This window comes from Typopeltis vanoorti, chromosome 13, assembly GCF_054136105.1.
Source record: "Typopeltis vanoorti isolate ZY-2024b chromosome 13, IOZ_Tvanoo_1.0, whole genome shotgun sequence".
NCBI classification, from domain to species: Eukaryota; Metazoa; Arthropoda; class Arachnida; order Uropygi; family Thelyphonidae; genus Typopeltis; species Typopeltis vanoorti.
This window is the reverse complement of record NC_143561.1, coordinates 28,524,614-28,550,288: the sequence shown is the minus strand read 5'-3', so window position 1 is coordinate 28,550,288 and position 25,675 is coordinate 28,524,614. Positions and strand designations below refer to the sequence as shown.

At 36.6% G+C, this 25,675-nt stretch overlaps 1 protein-coding gene across 1 annotated transcript in view; it reads right to left on the bottom strand.

Annotated features, from left to right (window-relative positions):
• The window catches only part of LOC150100014 (F-box/LRR-repeat protein 4-like), a 213,813-nt gene that overhangs the window by 72,129 nt on the left and 116,009 nt on the right, over positions 1-25,675 (bottom strand). The window contains exons 11-12 of the mRNA XM_090403195.1: positions 16,446-16,538; positions 11,124-11,231 (exon numbers count right to left, since the gene is read on the bottom strand). Coding sequence (XP_090259321.1) covers positions 11,124-11,231; positions 16,446-16,538 — 201 coding nt within the window. The remainder of the gene's footprint in view (positions 1-11,123; positions 11,232-16,445; positions 16,539-25,675) is intronic.

The window sequence follows — 25,675 nt, the reverse complement described above, 5'->3', positions numbered from 1 at the left end:
ATTGCTTCAGAATACATGTTGAACAAAACTGGTGACAGAGAACAGCCTTATTTTACTCCTCGTCCAATGATACCTTCCAAAATGGGTCTTCAATTTGTTATGGTGTCTTCATCCCAAATTAACATCAGAAAAACAAAGATGATTTTCATCATCTTTGTTTTTCTGATGTTAATTTTCATTCCATAATTGATACAGGATTCCAGTAATCTGTTCAACAGATGTTGTAGTCCTGTTTCAGTGTTTGATAGTAATGTCTTGTCATCTGCGTATCTTATTGCAAATATCTGTCTACCTTCAATCTTTATTTCTTCTTCCGAATTCTCCAGTTCTTCTTTTAGCATTGCTTCAGAATACATGTTGAACAAAACTGGTGACAGAGAACAGCCTTATTTCACTCCTCGTCCAATGATACCTGGTTCTGTTGGACCATATATGAACTCACCATGGCAGTTTGTCCCATATATAGTGAGATAATTAGCCTTGTATCTTCCCAATCTATACCAATCTTTTCCATTACTCCCACAATCTTATCCCATTTAACATAGTCAAAAGCTTTCTCAAAATCTATATAACAGATGCTAACTTCTTTATTCACTTCTAGACTTCTTTCACGTACTATTCTTAACAGTCCAATCACATCTCTTGTTCCCATACCCTTCCTGAAACCAAACTGATCTTCTCCAAGAAATTCTTCCACTTTAGATGCAATTCTTCGTGTTAAAATTCTCATAAGTATTTTTGATGTATGGGAAATGAGGCTTATTGTTCTAAAATCCTTGCAGTTTGCTGCATTACTTTTCTTTAAATTCAATAATCTGAATTTTCTACTCAACCAAGTAATCAGTTAGGATGAAGACACCATAACAAATTGAAGACCCATTTTGGAAGAACCTCCTGTTTTCATCATCATCAAATTCCTGCTGTGTACCCTCAAGGGGTGTACAGGATATGATAGAACTACATGAAAAATTTACATCATTACAAACTTCCTATCTACAATTTTCCTCCAAATCAGTCTTACTTTTCAAGACTCCAACATTATCAGATCTTATATTTCTATCGTCTAGGACACTTTGTACCATATCAATCCACCTATATCTTGGTCTTCCTCTGGGTCATTTTCCTGCCAACCTGGCAAAGAACACTTGGTTTGCTAATCTTTCCTCACCCATTCTGTTTAAGTGACCATACCAATCTGAGATTAGCTCTGCTAACGCATTCCTGGATGCTGACAATGTCAAGTTCTTTACTAATATCCTCGTTTTTAATATGCTATTGCCATTGATGCCATCTGTTCACGCCTCTAATCTTTCTCAGGACTCTCATATCTGCGGTCACTAGTCTTTGGTCAAGTGTTTTATTTCTACAACAGCACTGAAATCCATAAGTTAAAACTGGGTTGAACATTCTCGTATACAGCTAATTTAGTGTTCCACCTAATTTCTCTCTTATTCTATATGAATTTATTCAATTGACTTCCTACCATACCATCTGTGTTGATTCTGTTGTCTATTTCCATATTTAATTTGCCATCTTCACTAAAAATTGTGCCAAAGTAGCTGAAATGTTTTACTTGTTCCACAGGTTCTCCATTCACAACACAGTTGACATTTTCAACGATGTTAACTATTTTCAATTTCTTTGTCTTTTTATTGCTGACCTTCACACCATATCTATTACAACAGTTATTCAATTTAGTCAGGGAATCTTGCAAACTTGTAGCGGATTTATTTAGAAGTATAACATCATCTGCATAAAGCAAAGTGCTGACATTAACATCTCCAATTTTGATATCACGTTTAATACCACTTTCCTTCATAATGTGATCCATATAGATAATGAATAACAGAGGGGATAATGTATATCCTTGTCTCACACCAGATTTAGCATTAAACTATCTTCCTGTACTTCCTTCAATTCGAACTGCTGACTTACAACTCAAATAAAGACTAAGTATCGCTTGAAATAATGCCCCATTGACTCCATATAATGTAGCGTATTGAATAGCTTCTCTCTTGGCACCTTGTCATATGCCTTTTCCAGATCGACAAAACTTAAATACAGATCTTTGTTATATTCCCATGATTTCTCAACTATTTGTCGTAAAGTGACGATCTGATCCTGACAGCCTGTATTTGGCCTGAATCCTGCTTGTTCTTCTAGTAGATCTGCCAGTCTTAACATAATATGATAAGTTGATGTGACCAAGAACAAGGAACCTTGTAAACACCTGGAACAGAGAGGGGGGGGGAGACGAATCCTTAACCTCTCTACTGGCTGAGGTGGATGAAATAGCGAGACCAACTTGCACTTCTTATCCATGTTATTCAATAGGTGTTACAGAATTGTATCCAGATTTATCTGGACATTATATATATATATATATATATATATACACACACACACACACACACACACACACACACACACACACACACACACACACACACACACACACACACACACACACGTCCTAGCCGGTTGGGGGATTAAGAGAGCAGAGAAGGGAAGCCACCTTCAAATAAGGTTTGAAAGTAATGTAGAGATTATATTTCTTTAAAGTTCTAGTTATTTTTTTTTTTTTTGAAGTGCCCCAGATATAGAAAATAGTAATGATATTACTGTAGTCCTTATGTTGAGAGGAATGTGAGATGGAAGGGACAATTAATTTGTAAATCTCTTTTGTACTGCAATCATTGGAAAGGAAGGTTTGGTGAATAAAGGTGAGTTCCACTGCAAGGTTAGCTTGAGGTTGAACAGAGATTGAAGGCGCTGTTGATAAGGATTATGATAATCCCATATTGTTGAGAAGGAGGATGGTGGGAAAGTTTATATATATATATATATATATATATATATATATATATATATATATATATATCTATCTATCTATCTATCTATCTGTCCTGCCATACAACTTCATGGATCGGGAGTCAGCATTGGAATTCACCAAAACAGCGCTCTAAAAGTAGAAATAATCGATACCTTTCCTGGGTGTGCAATATATGCACTCATTACAACTCAGACAGGAAAGAAAATATATATCATTAACATATACATCCCACAAAATGACCAGCTTGCAGTGCAGGTACTGGAGTTTGTGCGAAACCACCTCAGCAAGGTGAATGACCACATCATACTGGCAGGGGATTTCAACTGCACTCTGGATCCTGCAATGGACAGACAGCAATGCCAAGAACATCGACACTCACTAGTTCAGCTTCTCCAGGATGTAATAAATGACTTCGAGCTGACTGACACCTTCAGACACTTGCACCCACATGAGAAAATGTTCTCCTGGAGAGCCAAAGGTGGTCCTACCAGTGTCTTATACCAGGCACGGCTCGACAGATACTACACATCGATGCACACAATACCCTACATCAGGAGAGTCACATACCATCCATCTCATGCATCAGACCATGATTCCATCCTTCTTAACATTTGCTTTCCTGGACATACCAGATACAAAGGAGGAGCATACTGGATATTTAACAACAGCCTACTAAAGGATACAGAATATCTCAGAACCTCTAAAATCTATATCGAAACTCTCATCAGAGATATACCTACTTCACAATCAATTTCCGAGTGGTGGTCACTTTTTAAATCCAAAGTTAAGGTATTCACCCAAAAATATAGTCACCGAAGAAATTTGAACAAGCATTCAGCCCTTAAAAATTTGCAACAACAACAGCAATTGCATCATCCAGAATCTGAGGAATACCAGTCCCTAGAAGCCACCATACGCTCACACCTAGAGCACTCTGCAAGAGGAGCACTAATAAGAGCACGACGCAAACATATTAACTTCGCAGATGCCCCTACAAAGTATTTCTTTTCACTAGAAAAACGCCAACAAGAGTGCACCACTATATCTGCTATTAAAACAGATAATGGAAACATCATAGAAAATGATGACGAAATCCTCTTATATACCTTGCAGTACTACAAAAATTTGTACCAAGCCAACCCAACATCTATGGAGGCCACGAATAAAATTCTCTCCGATGTGAAAAGACTCTCACCAACAACAAGGAGTAACACAGAACTCCCTATCACGTTACACGATCTGAAAACTGCCTGCACCTCCTTACCTAAAGATAAATCTCCTGGCATAGACGGGCTCACCACTGAATTTTATCAGTCCTTCTGGGAACAGCTTGGACCTATCCTCTACAGAGTATTTGTCGAAGCGAATACCAATGGCTTTCCACTCAATATGACAACATCAGTTATCAAACTCATTCCAAAGAAAGGAGACGCGACGAAACTAGGAAACTGGAGACCCATCTCTATCACAAACACCGACTGCAAAATTATATCCAAAGCCATTGCCAACAAACTTAAACCCGCTCTGAGCGAAATAATAAATAGGCATCAGAGCTATTCCATCCCTGGAAGATCTATCCACGAAAACTTACATCTCATAAGGGATCTCATAAGCATAGCGAACAACAACAGTGAAACAATGGGTCTTGTAACACTAGACCAAGAAAAAGCTTTCGACCGCGTTGAACACCTTTACCTCTTCAACTGCTTGAAAGCATTTGGTTTTGGCTCAGGCATCATTCACTCTATTAAAATGTTGTATGCCAAGGCACAGTTTTGCATGAAAATAAACAACAGGCTTACCATAACTGCACCATACAGCAGAGGTATTAAACAAGGCTGTCCACTCTCCGGTCCTCTTTACACAATTGCCATCGAACCCTTTCTGTGTAGACTCAGCATGCTGCTCAAAGCATTCCGCCCTAAACTTCCCTACCAAACCATAACCCTGACAGCATATGCTGATGATGTTACAATCATAGCCCGCAAAGAAGAGGACTTTCATAACATACAAATGGCATACCAACAATATCAGGCAGCCTCAGGAGCCAAACTAAACACACATAAAACCACAGGACTGTGGTGTGGCAAATGGAAAAACCGAACCGATTCCCCAATGTCTGGTACCTGGTCCACAGAGGGAAACAAATACCTAGGGATTTACCTAGGAAACACACCCTCTTATGTGGATAAGAACTGGGAAACACTAAACAAGCGTTTCAAGCAAGTTCTAGGAAAGTGGGCAGCAATACGAGCCTCTGCCTCCACAAGAGGGAGAACAATAATCGTTAACCAAATAGCCACCAGTGTCCTTTGGCATACACTAAAGATCCTTACGCCACCAGTTCAATTCATCAAACAAATAAAGTCAACCATATATCGATTCATATGGAATAAAACAAACTGGCTTTCCTACTCCCAGCTATGTACTTCTCTCAAAGATGGAGGACAAAAGTTGGTCTCCATTGACAACAGGATAACAACGTTCCGCGCTCGATTTCTCATAAATGCCCTACAACAGGAAATATCACACAAGTGCACCACTGAGTATATTTTCACTTCTGCCACTAGAGGTCTCTCTCTCTCCACCACCTTAAGAATGACCACAGCTCAAGTGCCTGTAAATTTAACAAACTTCTACAAAGACGCCCTTCGACGATGGAAGAAGCTAAACCTCCAGCACACAGTGAAGACAGCATCCCTACCTGAAATCCTCATGGAACCCATCTTTCACAACACGATGGTAAGAAGCCCGATCACTCAGAAAGAATTTTTCTTTCCTCCATGGAGCTGGCGAAACGTGAGGATCTTGGGTGACATTCTTTCTCCAAGCCTCACCTGGCGCTTTCCAAATTCGCTCGAAAACCTGGAATATGGGAATGAGTCTGAGCAGATAGACACCGTAAAGGCCGCTTTTCAAGCCGCTATGCCTGATAGCATAACAGAAGTGGGGCTTATTCCTCCAAACTCAGAAGTTTTGGCACCTATCTTTCTGATAAAAACCAATAACTCATGGGAGAAACTTACACCCAGCAACACCAACAAGATCTACAGCACCCTAACACAACAGTCAAACCAAAGCACTTTGATGGAAAATCCTGCATCATCTGATCAAACACTATTTCAATGGGATCTACCATATCGCACAAGAGCCATCAAACCTGACGCAGATATTCAGTGGAGAATGTGGCATAATATATTACCTACTCCTACTAAATTACGAAAATTTAACTCAAACGTCTCAGATAACTGCCTCTTCTGCTACCAATTAGGAACGGTCCGGCATGTCTACTTGGAATGCCCAGTCAACACTAAATTAATCAGTTTGACTCGGAAAACGGCAGCTCTTACCTGTGGTAATCTTCATACAGAAGAGGAATATTTCAATCTCGTCCATGTGGAGCCAAATAACCATTCATTCTGCAATTACCTTTTCATCACCGCAAAAGCGGTAATATACAACTTCTACCTCAGACATACAAGACCAGACAGCACAGCAACTTCACAGAGAGAGGCAACTCACCAACTCACTGCAGCCTTCCAACAAAAGGTGAGATGTCGGATCCTACACGAACATCACCACCATAGGCAAAACAACACATTAGATCTTTTCCACCAAGAATGGAATCCACGGAATCAACTCCTGGCTGAGCAGGGCGACTGCATTATAATCCACTTTCCAGCATAGAAGTGACACCTTTACCCCCCCCCCAAAAAAAAAAGAAAGGGGGAAGAAAGAAGGATTGTTGTGCTTAACAGTGCGAAAATTAATCAGCTGGCACTCTCATGTTAATAGATAATATTGTGCAATAGTAACTTCTATGTTCTTCCACATTTATGTTCTTATGTTAAAACAAGATCTTATGTTATCATGTTAAAATAACTCTTAATGGCTTTAATTTATTTAAAAAAAAAAAAAAAAAATGTAATTAGCCTTATAAGTGACTTCGATGTAACATACCTCAACAAGAGTATGAGCATGTAACCTCTCTGTCTGACTGCAGAGAAAACCAAAAACCGGTTAATCCTGTATATAAGATTGTTATGTTTACAATAAAAAAAAAAAAAAAAAAAAAAAAAAAATATCTATCTATCTACCAGTGTGGATGGTTTTCTGCAAACTGCAAAAAAGAAGAGTGCCAATGGGCAGACATATGATTACAGTATCTAAAAAAAGGTAAGTTCTTGTTTTCTTTTTCAATAGTGAACTGGACTGTGAGGTGCTGACTGTTGAAGTGGAGGAGGAGGAAAGAGTAGTGTGTCTGAACCATGTTGCCAAATAGAGACATCATCATCAGTATATCTTAACCAAACAGAAGGTTTGAGACTGGCAGTATCAAGAGCATGTTTTTCAAAATGCTCCAAATAGAAATTGGCCACAGGGGGAGAGCCCATGGAAGTACCCTTCATCAGTTTATAAAAAAGGTGCCCTTACAAGAGAAGTGACAAATGTGGATAACAAAATTAAAGAGATCAATGTTGGGGGGGGGGGGGAATAGAATTTTTCAGTAAATTTGGAGTGTCAGAAAAGGGAATATTTGTGAATAAGGAGGTGACAACAAAGTTCACTGTGATATCATTATAGCTTAAAACTAAATTCTGGATTGAGGATTTGAGATGTGTGGAATTTTTTTATATAAAAAGAAGTGTAGCCAGTAAATAGAATTAAAGATTTGTTTAAGTTAAGGGATATTACATCCCATATCGTTTCTCAGCCGAATAAGAAACTCAAAGAGTTTCATGCCGAATATAGTAGAACTATATAAAGTTCGGCGATTCCAAGCGTAAGCAAATACCTGGATACTGCAGCAACTGACCATGGATTCAGTTGCTGTCTTTCAAAATTAGCAATATTGCATTACATTAAGAACTTAAAAGGAACTATGGGTTTATATATATATATATATATATGGGGTGTATGGAGAGGTAGCACCTTAGTATTGATGTCAGCCACTGATCTCAGGGTCAGGATGTTGGGCTCTGGTCCTCACATACACTCAACTCTCACTTATGGCTCCACGAAGTTGGTAGTGCACACCAGCAGCCACACCCCAGTAAACCGTCTCGGCTGGCAGACTAAACTAAGTGAGGGTATCAGCAATATAGAATGCTGTAAATAGGGAATTCACCCCTTATGTGCACGAAGTCTGGAATGGCCAAGATGGCAAAAGAATCAACACTGACTGATCAATGGCATGACAGCAAGATGTGCAGCACATTGAGGGCACACTCCTGACATCTAAGGGACTTGTGGCCAGCCGTCGTGGAAGAGATCGGAGCCTCACCACATATTTATCCATTGTCAACCATGAAACACACCATGTCACAATATGAAGTTAGAGATGTGGTTGAGACCCCTGCAACCATCAGCTCTTATAACTACAGGGAAGAAGAGCTTAAAACTGGGAATTGTAAGACAAGAACTACTAAGGTGGTGTATGAAGATAATATCCCAAACCCTACAGGGAGGATATTCTCAGATATCTCGTCTGAAAACCAGGAGCAATCTCTTGAAAATAGTAACATGGAACGTCAGAACACTCTATGAGGCAGGCAAATTAGATAACCTACTCCAGGAATTAGAAGTGATAAAGGCCGATATCGCAGGTGTCAGTGAAGTGAGGTGGACAGATACAGGCATAATAAGAAGAAAAAAATCATACTATAATCTACTCTGGCAGTGACTTACACCTTAATGGAGTAGCGCTTGTCTTAAGTAATAGAATTGCAAAATCTCTACAGGGATATTGGCACATAAATGACAGAATCATAACAGCCAAAATAACTGCACAACCATTCAACCTGTATATTATCCAAGCATATGCGCCAACCCAAGATCACCCAGACGAAGAGTTGGAACAATTTTATGAAGACATCCAAACTGTAATCTCCAGTGCTAAGTCAGATGATGTTATTATATTGATGGGCGGCCTAATTGCAAAAGTGGGGTCAGAAAAAATCTCATTTTGCATGGGAAACCAAGGGCTTGGAATCAGAAATGAAAGAGGTGAAAGAATAATTCAATTCTGTGAAACCAATGACCTAATAATTGCCAACACACTATTTAAACATCCTCCCAGAAGACTATATATCTGGACAAGCCCTGGGGACATCTATAGAAACCAAATTGACTATATAATAATAAGCAAAAGATTCCAAAATGCAATAACACAAAAAAAAAAATATCCTGGATCAGACCACAACCCAGTGATTGCAAAAATCAAAATAAAACTTAAGATACCAAGCCAACCATTCATAAGAGAAACTTATAATTCAGACTCACTTAACAACCAAGAAGTTAAAGACTGCTTTATAAAAGAATTCACAAAATCCCTTAACAAGTCTTATAGATGAAACCCTCAAGTATAGCAAACAGTATGGCCTCAGTTTCAACTTTAAAAAGACAAAAATCATGATAATTTCAAGAGAAAAGAAAATACCAAAAATATGCATCGATATAAAAGGAAATAAATTAGAACAGGTGCAAAAATACATATACCTTGGACACTTGATCACAGAGAATGGCAGGACAGAAGATGAAATTAGAAAAAGGATTGAAATCGCAAGATCAACTTTCAACAGTATGAAAAATCTACTAACATCTAGAGAGCTTTTAATTTCTGATGAAAGAAATTAAAAAGAGAAAAGTCAGATATTTTGGACATATTCTGAGACATAACTGTGTATAAAGGGCACTTCTCGAAGGAACTGTTGAGGGAAAGAGAAAGAGAGGAAGACAATGACCGGAGTGGATGAAAAATATAGGAGACGGGACCTATCTCTCATATGAGGAATGCAGCAGAGAGGCGCAGAATAGGACATGGTGGAGACACATGGTAGTCAATCTCCTGGAGGGAGAAGACACCTGACAGGATATATATATATATATATATACAGGGTGTTCGGGATAAATTTGACAGTTTCGTAAGGAAAAAGAAAATCTTCTTTGTATCTATTAAATTTAATGAATTGACAAAAAAACATTACAGGCAGAGTTAATTACAATACTATCAACAAGATTTACTCAAAATAACCACCATTAGCATCGATCACAGCTTCAATTCTGCTTCGGAACCTCGAACAAGCTGATGCTACAGTTTCCCTGGGAAGGGCCGCAAAAACTGTTTTAATTTTAACCATTAACTGGGCTTTTGTATTACTGGAAGTGCGATTGGTGTCTTTTTCAACTGCGCCCCATACAAAATAATCCATGGGGTTAAGGTCTGGGGAGTTTGGAGGCCAAACATTTGGACTGGTGAAGTCGTAGAAATTTTCAGACAACCATTTTTGACTTTTCCCAGAGGTGTGGCAAGGGGCCGAATCCTGCTGCCATACATACGGCCTACCATTGGCTACCCTTGTTATCCAGGGCTTGACTACAGTTAGCAACTCCACGAACAAAGCCCGAATTCCAATGCCAGGGTTCTTCAACACCTGTTCCTGCAGATTTGCGAGGAATTCTGCTGTACGAACGCAATCAGATCGTCTGCTAGGGATCTTTCTTCTTGCTACATCCTCGTAGTCACCATTGCAAGTCTCTAGTTCATGCCTGATTGTTTTTACTGTATTCAGGGAGCATTGGGCAGCAGTCGTAATATCCTTATTTTGATGGCGGGCACGAATCATCATGATACAAGTTATTCTCTTCCATGATTCAGGTGGGTTCCAGCTATCCATCCTTTCTGACATCTTGTATATGAATGAAGAAGGGTCCAAACTTTTAAATGAAGAGAAGTGTGTGTTAATACATGTAACTTACGGAAAAATATAATTAATTATAAATATGTCAAATTTATACCGAACACCCTGTATATATATAAAGGCTACAATTTTATTGATTAATTATGTTTGTCTTTAGAAACATTATTGGAATGTTCACTTTTAATGGATGATTTTTGGATATATTAAAGTAGGCTGCTTCAAGTCAAGTCACTGGAAAAAAAAAACTAGAATATTTGAGATGATATATTTCTAATCTAGTTTTTACAATGACTTTACTTGAAACAGCCTATGCTTGAACTATTTTAAGGATGTAGAATTGTTCTGTTTGAAATACAAGCAGAATGGATTACAAAATGGTTTATTACCATTATTGAAAATATCTACTTATGACTTTTATTCCTGTCATTTATATACTTTGACCTGAATTTAACTGATGTACCACTGGATTTAGTATGAGCAGAACTTAAATAAATGTTTTCTTTTTTCTAGATGAAAAAGTTTAGGATGTAGCATATAAGTGTGCAAGATAATTGTCTACAAAATATAACTAATTCAACATCACTACTTACCACCACCCTAGTTCTATTTCTAGAAGTGCTTGACAGTTTTCAGCTATTACTGCAACTCCTGTAGCAGTTAATGTTCTTGCTCTCCATAAGTCTAACGTCTTCAGATTTCTAGCATAAAAAATACACATTTGTAAATAATATATACTGTAACCATGTATTAAGCAGAAAGAAAATGCACCAAGAGCACAAGTCAATTTGGTTGGCTGAGAAGATAGCATCTCTGCTTTCCACTTCATTAGTTGTTGATTAAATTCTGCTGTGATGGTGGATATTCAGTGCCCAATGTGAGATTACCACCCTGCTTAGTGGAATCCTGAAATGGCTTGAAAATATTATGATGTTATTTCTAGAGTAGGGATTCTATGCGCACAGTCCTCAAATTTACTACAGGTTACCAACTTTTTGTGTGTGTAGGATACACAAAAAATACACTATACTGTAGTTAGCTAACAACTGTCATCCAATGTGATGAATGATGTGCTCAACATCAAAAGAACTGGAGGGTGGAGTGGAGGAATCTGAAGTTATATTAGTGACCTCTTAATAAAATAATGTATCATTTCATTATTTTATTAAACATGTTCTTATTTGTATGTTTGCAAAAACTGTTAGAAAACAAAATACTTTTTTAATACTAAACAATTTTACCAATGCATTAATGTAAAGTGAATAGCTTAAATATACAACGAAATATCTAGTCATCTTAGTTAAATCCTAATCATATCCTTTCAAAGAAGTTTATTAGCATTTAACCTGATATTAAGACACAATGTATTTATTATGCTAAAACATGCATGCCTGAATGCATGTGTCCATTCATAGGATAGTTTGCCTGTTTCAAAAAAAGAAGTAATCTGAGAAAACACCTAATAAAATTTCTCTAATAAAATACAAGTTAGCCTTGAACCTAGCTCTCTATTTGGAGAGCTAGGTTCAACACATCTTCAGGGATTACAAAAAAACTAATATAACACACATACACACTCAAAAACAATGCAATATTAAGTGAAAGACGTGGGTGACTCCTATCTAGGTGGTGTGCCAATAAAATAAAATTACACTAAACTAATAGTATACTAGGCGTTTTCAAAGCATTTCTGATCTGAAAGTTGGGTTAAAAATAAAACAAATGGATCAAAGATTATCTTTTATTTATAACACAAGATGTGAAAGTTTTGAAGATGAGGAGACTGAATGAATGATATCAATGCCAGAACCATACAAATAATGAGACTAAAAAAGAAATGAAGTTGACAGCAATAATATGATAATATGTAAGCAGAACTGAAGTGGTACTATTACTTAAACACAAAAATATGCAAGATTCATTACAAGTGAAAAAAATTCTGAGGAAAATCCTGATACTGATGAATTAATTTGAAACTTAATATATGAAACATCAACTTTGAGGAAAACTGTTGATAGGAAATTAATGAAATAATTAATTTAATTATTTCATTAATACAAGCTATAAAAAATTACTTAGGAGGAGTACTGTAGTATTTCTAAAATTATAATTTATAATTAACATACTCGCCACTAGAGGGATTCACGGTGTGTAGTGTTTGTAGAGAGTTCCCGAAAAGATGTGTTATTTTGAGTAATAATTGGCAATATTGCTTGAATCTCAACGTAATATTGTTTACTTTTGTTAACTTAGTGTGTCTGTGTGATTTTTGGTGTGATTTCTGCATTATTTAAATTAGTATTTTGTTAATATACGATAGATAGCGTAGCACATGGCACCAATGAGAAAAAAGACAATGGCGTCCAAATCATCGCCGTCTTTGTTTAAAAATTTTAACTTACGGGGGGTTCGTTCGGTGTAAAGTCTACGGGATGTATGCTTTTCTTAGAGGGGCTGGAGTTTGGTTCGATAATGATAGTGGTGGGAAAGTGTGCCGAAAGTGAGGATTTGAGGTGTGTCTCATGTCACGAGATTGATGTTAGATGAAAGCCAGAATGTGATAGAAAATAGTGATATGATAGGAATTTGCAATGTAGTACCAGACAGCATGGAGAGCGTCGTTGAAAATGAGAGTGAAAGTAAAAATACAGAGCGAGAGAATGGTTTAATGGATAAAAAAAAATGAAGAGTTAGTTGCAATGAGGGAGATTGCACGGTTGTGCAGAGTGATACATAGGGAAAAGCGGCAGCTGAAGCAATTGCAAACCAAGCGCATTAGCTAACGGAAAGAAGCAAATGTGTGATAAAAAAAATAAGAGTATGATCGGGAGTGTAAGAAAAATGAAGGAGCGACTGTTGTACGGTGATTCATTAGTAAGAGGTGTAATAGATGAGAGTTTGACAAAATTGTACTTACCTGGTGCAAAAATTAAGGATGTAAGTGAGTCTATTAGAGTGCAAAAGCAGAGGGTGAAAGAAATGATAGTAGTGCCAGGAATGAATGATTTAAAAGGAGAAAAAATTGCTATGAGAGAGAGAGAGAACTTGAAGGAATTACTAGAGGTAGCAAAAGAAAAGAGTGACAGAGTTAAGATAGTGAGTCTGTTGCCATGGTATGATAGAGAAGAGTGGAGAAAGAGGGCCATAACTGCAAATGACTCTATGCGAAGGTTATGCAGGAGGAGTGGTATGGAGTTTGTGGACGTGTGGAGTGAGTTTGATGGGCAAAAGGATTTATACAAGATGGATGCTTTGCATCTGAATGGATTTGGTGTGCAGAAACTGGAAAAAGTGTTGTTGAATGAAGTGAAAGTGGATGTGCAGAATCAGAAAAACTAGAGCTATTAAGGGGGGGGGGATATGCAGACATCAGTGAGCAGTTGAGTGTAAGAATGTGTATAATATGCCCGAGCTAGTATGAAGGACAACAAATAAGAATGGGATAGATAAGGCATCAAGATAGGGGTGGGACTTACCGGCTTTTGCATTTCATGTATACTAATGCCAGGAACATTAGGAACAAGAAGGAAGAATTTTTGCCCTTGGTTGGCTCTTCCTGGCCACAGGTTATTGTCATCAGTAAGACATGGCTAACAGAAGATGTTGATAGTGCATGGGAGGCGGTTAAGGAGCGTTTGCAGGAGGTAATGGCTGACTGTATACCTAGAGTCCGAATAGTAAATCAAGTAGGGGTTAAATGGATGAATAACACCATTAAGCTTGAGCTGCAAAAAAAGAAACAACTGTGGAGGGAATTTAAGGAGAAAGGCGACCTGCAGGCACATGAATGGTATAAAGCGCAGGCCAGAAGGGTAACGAACGTGGTAAGAAAAGCAAAAGCGGATTATGAAAGGGAATTAGTCATGCAAGCTAAAGAGAATCCCAAACAGTTTTTTTGATATGCTGCAAGTAAAAGAAAAAATGTATATGGCAGAATGATTTTAAGGAATGGCGATGGTAGGGAGATAACGGAATCAGTTGATATAGTGGAATTACTGAGCGAGCACTTTGCAAGAATATATCATCCAGGTGGTGACATTGCAGGAATGAATGAACCAATAGATTATATGGGAATTGTAGTAAATGAAGTGGAGGAGAGTAGTCTATTACAAAACCATGTCAATAGATCTGTGAGATTGGATGGTATATCAGCACGGGTATTACGTGAAGCAGCTAAAGAATTGTCAGTGCCATTGACTGTTTTGTTTCATTTGAGTCTTGGGTCTGGGTTAGTCCCGAAGGGGTGGAAAGATGGGAAAAACAGTTCCAATGCATAAAGGAGGTTCCAAGACTGCTGTTGTAAATTACTGACCAATTAGCATATCAGGAATCGCTGTCAAGGTCTTGGAGAAATTAGTCAAGAGAAAAAAATACAGGATTGGATAGATGAAAATGGGATACTGTGTGGTTGACAACATGGTTTTGCGAAGGGCAGATAATGCCTCAGTAACTTGCTCACTTTTTATAACACAGTGACGGCTGAACTGGATAAGGGTAATGGGTTTACAGTGATACTGCTTGACCTTGCTAGGCCTTTGACAGGATACCACATGGAATTCTAATCAGTAAACAGCAGCATATGGGGATGGATATAGGGTTGGTGAGATGGATAGGAGGGTGGTTGATGGAGAGATATCAGAGAGTAGTTTATTCAGGAGTAGAGTCCAAAAGACAGCTTGTGACTAGGTGTGCCACAGGGTTCTGTTCTTCGACCACTACTATTTAATTTGTTCATTAACGATATAGGAAAGGATCTCAGAGGAACTGTTCATTTGTTTGCTGATGATGCAAAGTTGGGTAGAGCAATAGTGAATGCACATGATGTCAAAATTCTGCAGGATGATTTGGATAGATTGGAGGACTGGGCTAAGGAGAATGGATGTCAATTTAATGTGGCAAAATGTAAGGTTATGCATTTTGGAGTGAAAAGATTAGCAGCAGTATACCACATTAGTGGAACTGTACTCCAGGAGATTGACAAGGCCAGGGATTTGGGAATGTTGGTGGATAGGGAGTTGAAGTTTAGGGGGTACATTGCAAAAGTGGCTAAATCAGTTCATCAAATCACTTGGTTACCGAGGAATACTTGACAAGCAGAGACAAGCAAGTTATTGTTCCTCTGTATCGAGCCTTGATAAGACCCCATCTTGACTAACGTGACAGATTTGGGTGCCAGGGTTTCTTCTTGATGGGGGAGGAGGTGGAGAGGATCCAGAGGTGAGTGACCAAGATGATAGCAGGTCTATGGAATGAAGAACTTTATGAGAACAGGTTGAAGATTTGTGGGTTGCAGAAATTAGCTGATAGACGGAAAAGGGGTGATATGATTGAGACATTCATATCTCAAAAGATTAATTCAGAGGATATTTTTCAGAACAGGATTGGTGGTGGGAGGACTAGAGGCCATCCATGGAAACTGGGCAAGAGTGTGGTTAGCAAGGGTGTTAGAGCTAGGTTTTTTATTTGGAGAGTGGTGAATGAGTGGAATGGGCTGCCAGAGTCTGTTGTCGGTATCATGACTGTGAATGAGTTCAAGGCGAAGTATGATAGATACTGCGTGAATGTTGAATAGTTGTTCTTGACATGATGTTTATGGCCTCCCTCGATGAGTCTGACTCCTTGGAGTTGTCCCTAATAATAATCTCTCAATATAAAAATAAAACCAAAAAATTGATCTTTCTTAGCTTTTTCACTAAAGATAAGTCAGTTTGCTATTGCATTGAGACAGTCAATGACTATGAAAAAATTTCATACTTTTCTCAAAATATTAAATTTGCAGGTTAAGCAACGAATAAACTATATTGTGTGTGTGTTGTTTAAGTGAATAAATTTGAATTACTTTTCCCCTTCAAATTTTATGTAAATTTTTTATATTATAACTTAACAACCAAACATGTTGATATGCAAATACTTACTTCAGATTTCTTCCTATTTCTACTGCAACTTCATTCAAATTATTGATAGAAACACATCCACCAAGGCATAAGTGTTCTAGTTTATGACAAGACCTAAACAAATCATTTTAAAGAACAATTTTATTTGAAAAAAATAAAAATAAATAAATAAATAATATATATATATATATATATATATATATATATATATATATATATATATATATATGTATTAAAAAAATTAATGCTTGATAATTTCCCAAAATTTTGGAAGAGAAAGGCAATCATTATAAGCTAATGTAGTAATCTTGCAAAATTCGATGCGGTAAAATTTTATTAAAAATTTCCTACATCGATTTTACAGAGGTCACAAATCATGTGAAAGGAACAAACTTGTACATTACTGTATATTAGTGGTATTCAAACTTTTTTACTATGCAAGCTATATTTCTATAATAAGTTATTCGGCGATCTACTCTCTTATATAGATCACGTTCCCCCAACCTGATATCTCATTACACACAAATAAACAACTAAAATAATACACAACTAAAAACTTTATTTGTGTATTTAAAAAATTATTTATCACTTTTAATTATTTTAATACAACAAAAAAACAACAACAAATATATCGGAATAAAATATTTCTCTATTTTGGAAAACCAAAGTTAGAAAAAACAACAGATTGATTACAAACTCACAAGTTACAGGAAATGCTAGTTGATTAAAAAAAAAAGTTAATGTGAAATTTGGCATTGTTTGGACCTCGCAATATTTTCATAGTCAAGTTGATATGAAGAAGTGGCCAATCGCAGACAATCATCCAAATGATCACTTGTAATTTGGTTTCTTAATTGATTTTTTATGTCATATTTTGATCCGAAACACGACAGAATTTTTCGCGTGATATCAGTTAATATTGGGAATTTTTCATGTGCATACTTCCAAAATGACTTCATTGTTTATTGATTTTAAATGTAAACTATTCTGAATGTTTATTATCTCAAATTCTACTTCAGCTTGGTTTATATCAAACAGCCCACTAATTTTATTTGAAATGGATTATTGATAAAAGAAACAATCATTTCAGTTCTATTAAAATCTTTAAATCTTGAATTTATTTCTTCCTCAACTAATTCTATTTCACGAATAAATTCTTTTAAATCATAGCAAAGCATTTCTTGATTTTTCAAAAAATTTTAATAAAAATGGGAGATATCTAAATTTGCAGTCATTTATATTTTTCTTTGATAAAAGTCAGTATTGTTGGAAAGTTTTCATTGAACTTAACACGTCAATTAAATTTTTATCTCTACCTTGTAACTGTAAATTTAAATTGCTTAATTTTGTACAGAAATCTACTAAAAATGATAAGTGTAACAACCATCTTTTATCACTCAATTGTGGATAAATATCTCCTTTTTCATCAAGAAATTTTTTTATATCGTTAATTAATACAAGAAATCTTTCTATAAATTGACTTCTGCTGAGCCAGCGAACATTATTGTACAACAGAAGTTCCCTATCATCATCTGCCTTTAATTTAAATAACCGGCGTTGAAGGGCTTTTCCTCGAACAGAATTTACAATTTTAAATGTAATTTAAATTTAAATTAAGCCAAAACAACTTTTGTGCTTAATCTTTTACTACACAGTACTTGTTGGTGAATAACATAGTGGTACGTTAAAAAAATCTGGATATTTGTCATCGTTTTTACATAATGAAATGAAGCATGATTTATTACCTATCATTGCAAGAGCACCATCAGTTGTAACAGACACAAGTTTAAAAAGTGGAAGTTTGCGTTGTTTCACAAATTCATCAAATGCCGAAAAAATGTCTTCTCCCCTAGTCCTTCCCAACAATGGGATAATTTTCAAAAGTTCTTTACTTGAATAATCTTGAAATACCATGCTAATAAATAGTACGAACTAAGCAATATCAGTAAGTCATTTGATTCATCAAATTGCAATGAAAACGCAACACACTGGTGAATGTCTGACATTAACCTGGCCTGAAAACTTTTCTACGGCAATTGGAACTCTTCCTTTCGGCAATTTGAAACCTTGTCTGCAGCCTAGAAGTAGTCTCTCTCTCTCTAGTGACGTCTCGAACTGAGAAGCTCCTTTCTGGAAGTGGGAAACTCCTCTCTCAAGCAACGTGTATCCGGGCAGTCTCTCTGACAGCGACTCTGGACTAGGCAGCCTCCTCTCTGACAGCACTTCTGGAACCGGGACCCCTTCTGCTTGCTTCAGTCCCTTTTTATTAGGCTTCCTCTCAGACCTCGCATGACGTTTGGCAACCCCCAAAGAATCGGTATGAGTCTTTCATCTTAAGTTTCAAGTTCGGCACGCCTTTTGTTCTCCTCCGCTTTCTTTTGATTGTAAGTTTCCGGCCATCGGAAAGTTGTTTGAACTCTTTCTGACTGACTTCGGAGATGTTTACACTTAGAGCCTTTCTCATACATACAAGTTTCAATAACAATCTTTCTAATGCCGCCATGTACAGCTTCGGCGACAAAAACATTGCCTTTGTTTTTAACACTCTAACATATTCTTATTAAAGCAGCATATACAGTTAGCTTCAAAAGAGTTATTTACAAAAACATTTAATACAAAATATACCAAGACAAACAAAGTTTATTTTTTTAAAATATTCACATGGGACTTAACCTAAGTAAAAAATCGATGTAATGTGCTTTGGAATATTTAATATTTAAGCTACAATTGAGTTTTTACACTTTGCTTATAATCGTATTCACTCGGCTCACTGTTTGACTTCCACTGATTCAAATTAATTCATTTATGCGGACTTATAAGAAAATTATTGATTTGACAATTTTTAACGAAAAATAAATAAAGCAATACACTTAAAGCGAATTAAAAATAATGATAAATATGTTTTCAGTTTTAATTAAATTTGTAAGTAAGGAGGAATACGCAAGAGATCGACAAAAATTGCTCCGCGATCGACTGGTCAATCGCGATCAATGGGTTGAACACCCCTGCTGTATATTAATGGTGAAATACTGATTGTAAACATGTAAAGGTAACTGACTAAAGAATAAAATAGAATTCTTCAAAAATTACACAATATTATAAAGGTTAGAATTATACATTAAGTTAATTAAGTTAATAAGTTAATTAGAGCCTGTGTAGCTCAGTGGATGTGGCGTTTGCACACCACCGCGCTAGGCCGCACGAAGGAAGTCTTGGTTTCGAGTCTAGTCGGCGACTAGAGGAAATTTTTCTAAGCCTTTTTTCGACCGGTTCCCGAGTTAGTCGATCTCTGGCACGGGCAAGCAGGTTTTTCCTCCCGGAAACTCAGGTTTTTCGTCCTGTAAACTCAAGAAAATCGACCGTAGAACCCACATTATTTTTCAGACATTAAATATATTGTGTTAGGGTTAGAGACCACGAGATGGCGGCACATTTGAGCCGTCTCTCTTCACTGCGTACCGCTTAATTAGTGATAGCCTTGGGCCATCTGTCTCTGATTGGGTACCAGTGGAGATTGAACTGCCCACTCAGTCTCCAAAAGTTAGATAGGGCTAAATGGCCTCGCCTACTCCCGTATATACGGGAATAAAAAGGCGTTAGCTGATTTTTTTTTTTTTTTTTTTATTAAGTTAATTTAATATTGAGTTCTGATGTGAAGTTGTAAGCATGACAGAATGTAAAAGTATGCCCCAAGTTAAGAGGATTTAGATAAGATTATGTTTTTCCTCCCGGAAACTCAGGTTTTTCGTCCTGTAAACTCAAGAAAATCGACCGTAGAACCCACATTATTTTTCAGACATTAAATATATTGTGTTAGGGTTAGAGACCACGAGATGGCGGCACATTTGAGCCGTCTCTCTTCACTGCGTACCGCTTAATTAGTGATAGCCTTGGGCCATCTGTCTCTGATTGGGTACCAGTGGAGATTGAACTGCCCACTCAGTCTCCAAAAGTTAGATAGGGCTAAATGGCCTCGCCTACTCCCGTATATACGGGAATAAAAAGGCGTTAGCTGATTTTTTTTTTTTTTTTTTATTAAGTTAATTTAATATTGAGTTCTGATGTGAAGTTGTAAGCATGACAGAATGTAAAAGTATGCCCCAAGTTAAGAGGATTTAGATAAGATTATGTTTTTCCTCCCGGAAACTCAGGTTTTTCGTCCTGTAAACTCAAGAAAATCGACCGTAGAACCCACATTATTTTTCAGACATTAAATATATTGTGTTAGGGTTAGAGACCACGAGATGGCGGCACATTTGAGCCGTCTCTCTTCACTGCGTACCGCTTAATTAGTGATAGCCTTGGGCCATCTGTCTCTGATTGGGTACCAGTGGAGATTGAACTGCCCACTCAGTCTCCAAAAGTTAGATAGGGCTAAATGGCCTCGCCTACTCCCGTATATACGGGAATAAAAAGGCGTTAGCTGATTTTTTTTTTTTTTTTTTTATTAAGTTAATTTAATATTGAGTTCTGATGTGAAGTTGTAAGCATGACAGAATGTAAAAGTATGCCCCAAGTTAAGAGGATTTAGATAAGATTATGTTTTTCCTCCCGGAAACTCAGGTTTTTCGTCCTGTAAACTCAAGAAAATCGACCGTAGAACCCACATTATTTTTCAGACATTAAATATATTGTGTTAGGGTTAGAGACCACGAGATGGCGGCACATTTGAGCCGTCTCTCTTCACTGCGTACCGCTTAATTAGTGATAGCCTTGGGCCATCTGTCTCTGATTGGGTACCAGTGGAGATTGAACTGCCCACTCAGTCTCCAAAAGTTAGATAGGGCTAAATGGCCTCGCCTACTCCCGTATATACGGGAATAAAAAGGCGTTAGCTGATTTTTTTTTTTTTTTTTTTTATTAAGTTAATTTAATATTGAGTTCTGATGTGAAGTTGTAAGCATGACAGAATGTAAAAGTATGCCCCAAGTTAAGAGGATTTAGATAAGATTATGTTTTTCCTCCCGGAAACTCAGGTTTTTCGTCCTGTAAACTCAAGAAAATCGACCGTAGAACCCACATTATTTTTCAGACATTAAATATATTGTGTTAGGGTTAGAGACCACGAGATGGCGGCACATTTGAGCCGTCTCTCTTCACTGCGTACCGCTTAATTAGTGATAGCCTTGGGCCATCTGTCTCTGATTGGGTACCAGTGGAGATTGAACTGCCCACTCAGTCTCCAAAAGTTAGATAGGGCTAAATGGCCTCGCCTACTCCCGTATATACGGGAATAAAAAGGCGTTAGCTGATTTTTTTTTTATTTTTTTTTTATTAAGTTAATTTAATATTGAGTTCTGATGTGAAGTTGTAAGCATGACAGAATGTAAAAGTATGCCCCAAGTTAAGAGGATTTAGATAAGATTATGTTGGCGATTTGATAGTGTACAAAAGGTATTGAAGGTCATCATCGACTGGAGATTTTCCACCAAAACTGAAGGTCAAGACAACAGTGATGTCAGTTATTTACAGAAGATTCAGGGTTCTCTGACCTTAAAACGAGGACCCTCGGAATCATATAAAAGGGGTCTTGAGAACCTCTAGCAGCTGGGGGAGTTTTTCATCTTGCTGCAGTTCGTTGGCCCACTCGGACTTCCGTATTCCATCAGATCGTGACCCCCCCCCTAGGCACGGGGAAAACTAGGAGAGGCAGATAGTATATAGGACAGCAGTCAACAGAACCGCCACAAATCTTCAAAGCTGGTAGAACTGTATATGTTTCTACAAATTTGTGAGCAAATTCTATTTTATTAATGCTGAGATAATGATTAAGAATTGTATGTCCGCTAAACATAGCTTTGTTAAAATAGTTGTATAAGTTGCTATAAGAAATAATTGAAGTTGAGAATTAGCTAGTGTATATATATATATTGAGAAGAATGTTAGCCAAAGATATAGATTGTAACAGCCAGTAATTGCCTATATTTTGTAGAACAAGTTAATCAAGTATTGTGAATAGCAGGTCTAATTTGTAAGGTTACAATTTGAGCTCAAGATATGTATCAGTGAGAAATTGTTTAATTGTGTATCATATATTGTAAAGTTGCCTAAGTTAAAATAAACATGTTTTATTTGCTTAAATTATTGCCTGATCTTTGACCAATGCACTGTCTCATAAAAACAACTGAACCTGTGTGCTAAAATTAGAGAAATTGCCTCGACTGAATATTTAAGGAATTATTTTAGAAACTGATATTTTCTATAAGTGTTATAACTAAATTTCTCATGCTATAAAATTAATTCAGGGTAGCACAGTCGAAAAACAATATAAATTTTCCCTGAATTCCATAGTGTGGGGAGATAGTTAACTGTAACCATGAATTGTCTATTTCGGAGGCCTTTCACTTCACTAACAGCACTAACACTTATAGGAAGTATAAAGAATTACAATTGGGGAATAAATTAATCAGCTTAAATTAGAGCAAGGTAAAGATAAATAAAAATAAACTCCTTAGCCCATCTGTGGTACTAATGTACTTTTATGTAGCCCCCACATAAAACATAGTTTTATGTGGGAGCTATATAAATTTTTTCTGGAAACTACATAAAATTTTTCTTTGATTATATTATAATTACAGATATGGAATTGCTTGGTACTATCCTATTTGATCCTATGGCTAGTGTGGTTAATCTTATGGATAGTGCTGTTGCCTCCATTTTTACTTTTGGAGAAAGTAACTAATTCATGATTTGATAAGATTGAAGGCAACAGTGGGTTGGAAAATCTTTGCAAACATGCTCAGAATTGCCTATTAGTTTTTTTTTGCAGACTTTTTCTGCCTCATTTGGAGGATGTTGAGAGAAACTGTCAATGATTTCATGTATACTTCTTGGGTTATAGCTATTTAAGAGCTACCTGTTTGAGAATTTCTAATTCTCAAACAGGTGGACTTAATAATTACTTATTTTTGATGGTGTGCAGATTCACAGACAATTTTCCAAAGAGAGAAACTAGTACATATTACCTGTGTACTAGTTATATGGGTAATATTATAGCCATCTTTTACCTTTATTAAAAGCCAAAAGATGGCTATAATATTACCCATCCTATATTGGTTATCTGCACTGTCATACTTGTCCAGTATCTACCTGTCAATATATATCAATTCCTTAAAGAAGAGGGCAAAAAGACTGCTCACATCTCATCAAAAATAATGAAGGTCATCAACAGCCAACTTCTTTGCTACCTGATGGCCTACCAATGAATTAGTGATCACCAATATGGTGATCACCAATAAGGATACAGAATACATATTCTACAACAGCAGTCAGATTGGATTGTTGTGAATTATATCCAATGCCAGAATTTTATGTCTGATAGGTGTACATGATCTTCTGGCCGAATGGTTTGTTTTGTGAGAGGAAAAACCCTGCCACCTCTATATGAGATAACTACAAACCCTCTAGTAGATCTATCAACCTTATTCACCTTTATAACACAAGCCAGGGAGAAATATTTCATGTGGTTGTTCTTGATATTTCTAGGGCATAGCAGCTAAGCTTCCTTGCCATGCTATCAACTTATGATCTGCCTTCAGTCCTTTGCAAGCTGATTGTCAGATTTCTTTCTCATTGTTCACTGTGTCATGTTGGATAGTTTTGTTCTTCAGATTTCTCTATTAACGTTGGTATATCTTAGAAATCTGCTTTTGCCCACACTCAAAACAAGAGGGTATCCTTAATGCCCAATTCAAATTACCATTAAGTAGAACAGCATACAAATAATCACCAAAATTCCTTCTTCCACAACATTAAATACCATTTCATATAATTCAATTATACCAGAATAAATGTATAAAGATTTGGTATTTTTTAATATTCATATATGCACAGGTTGTGATACATCATGGATACTTTTCTACAGTTAAATATCAGAATAACTGTGATTATGCATAACAGGTCCACTAGTTTTTTTTTTTTGTTTGTTTGCTTTTTACCTTGTGCCTCAGAGCACTTCCATATGTGATATCCCCCCTCCCCCACTACTTCCTGAATTATAGAAATTAAAAGAAACAGAAAGCAACCATAATCAAAAGAATATACCGTAGTGGCCATATAAATGAAACAAAAAAGACTCAATTTGATAAACATCATTACTGGAAAATAATCGTGTACAATTATAGAACAAAGTACTTTTGTTTCATAGAGGATAAATCTTTTTAATATATATATATATATATATATATATATATATATATATATATATATGTATGTATGTGTGTGTGTGTGTGTGTGTGTGTGTGTGTGAGTAACAAGTAGCTATAATAACAAACACTAAATATGAGGATAATCTTCTTGAATGTCAAGTAGAGTGATGTAGGCTAATCCAAATGGGGAATTGGACAATGAGACTTATTTGTGCTTATGGTCCTACAGAAGGCTCTAATAAGGAAGTAGAATAATTTTTTGAGGCTATTGGAAGTTTTTCCACTTGGTTATACTATAAATTAAAGATACCAAGAAATGATATTCTTGGTTTAATCCTTTATCCAAGTGTAAGCAAACAAAGTTTGCACCTTAAGTATTTTCAGGACTGGGGCAACTTGTTTATAGAAGCTAATGACTTCACATCACTTAACTTAGTATCCCATAATGCAAAGTACATATCCTTATGGACATGTATAATGCTATGGATTATGGGAAGGGTCACTGCCCAGACTGGTTTCGATCTTTATTGAGATCTCATCAGTGAAAGCCAGACCCAGAAGTGATATCAAGGTTGAAGTAATGTAGAAGTCATATTTCCATATACGAGTAGCCAAAAAATGTCACAATTTGTTACTAAATTACTCTGGATTAGAGATAACATATATCCAACATTTATCTCTAATCCAGAGTAATTTAGTAACATGGTGTGACCCTTTTGACTACTCACATGTGAAAATATGACTTCTGCATTACTTCAACCTTGGGATAACTTCTGGGTCTATCTTTCACTGATGAGACCGCAATAAAGGTCGAAACCAGTCTGGATTATCCTTATGGATATTATACATGTCCATAAGGATAAGTGCTTTGCATTATAGGATATGAAGGCATTAGCTTCTATATACGAGTTGCTGAGTCCTGAAATTATTTCAGGCACAAACTTTGTTTGCTTACACTTGGAAAAAGGAATTAAACCAAGAATATCATTTCTTGGTATCTTTAATTTCTAGTATAAGCAAGTGGAAAAATTCCAACATCTATCTCTAATCGAAGGTAATTTAGTAACAAGGTGTGACCCCTTTTGACTACTCGTATATGGAAAT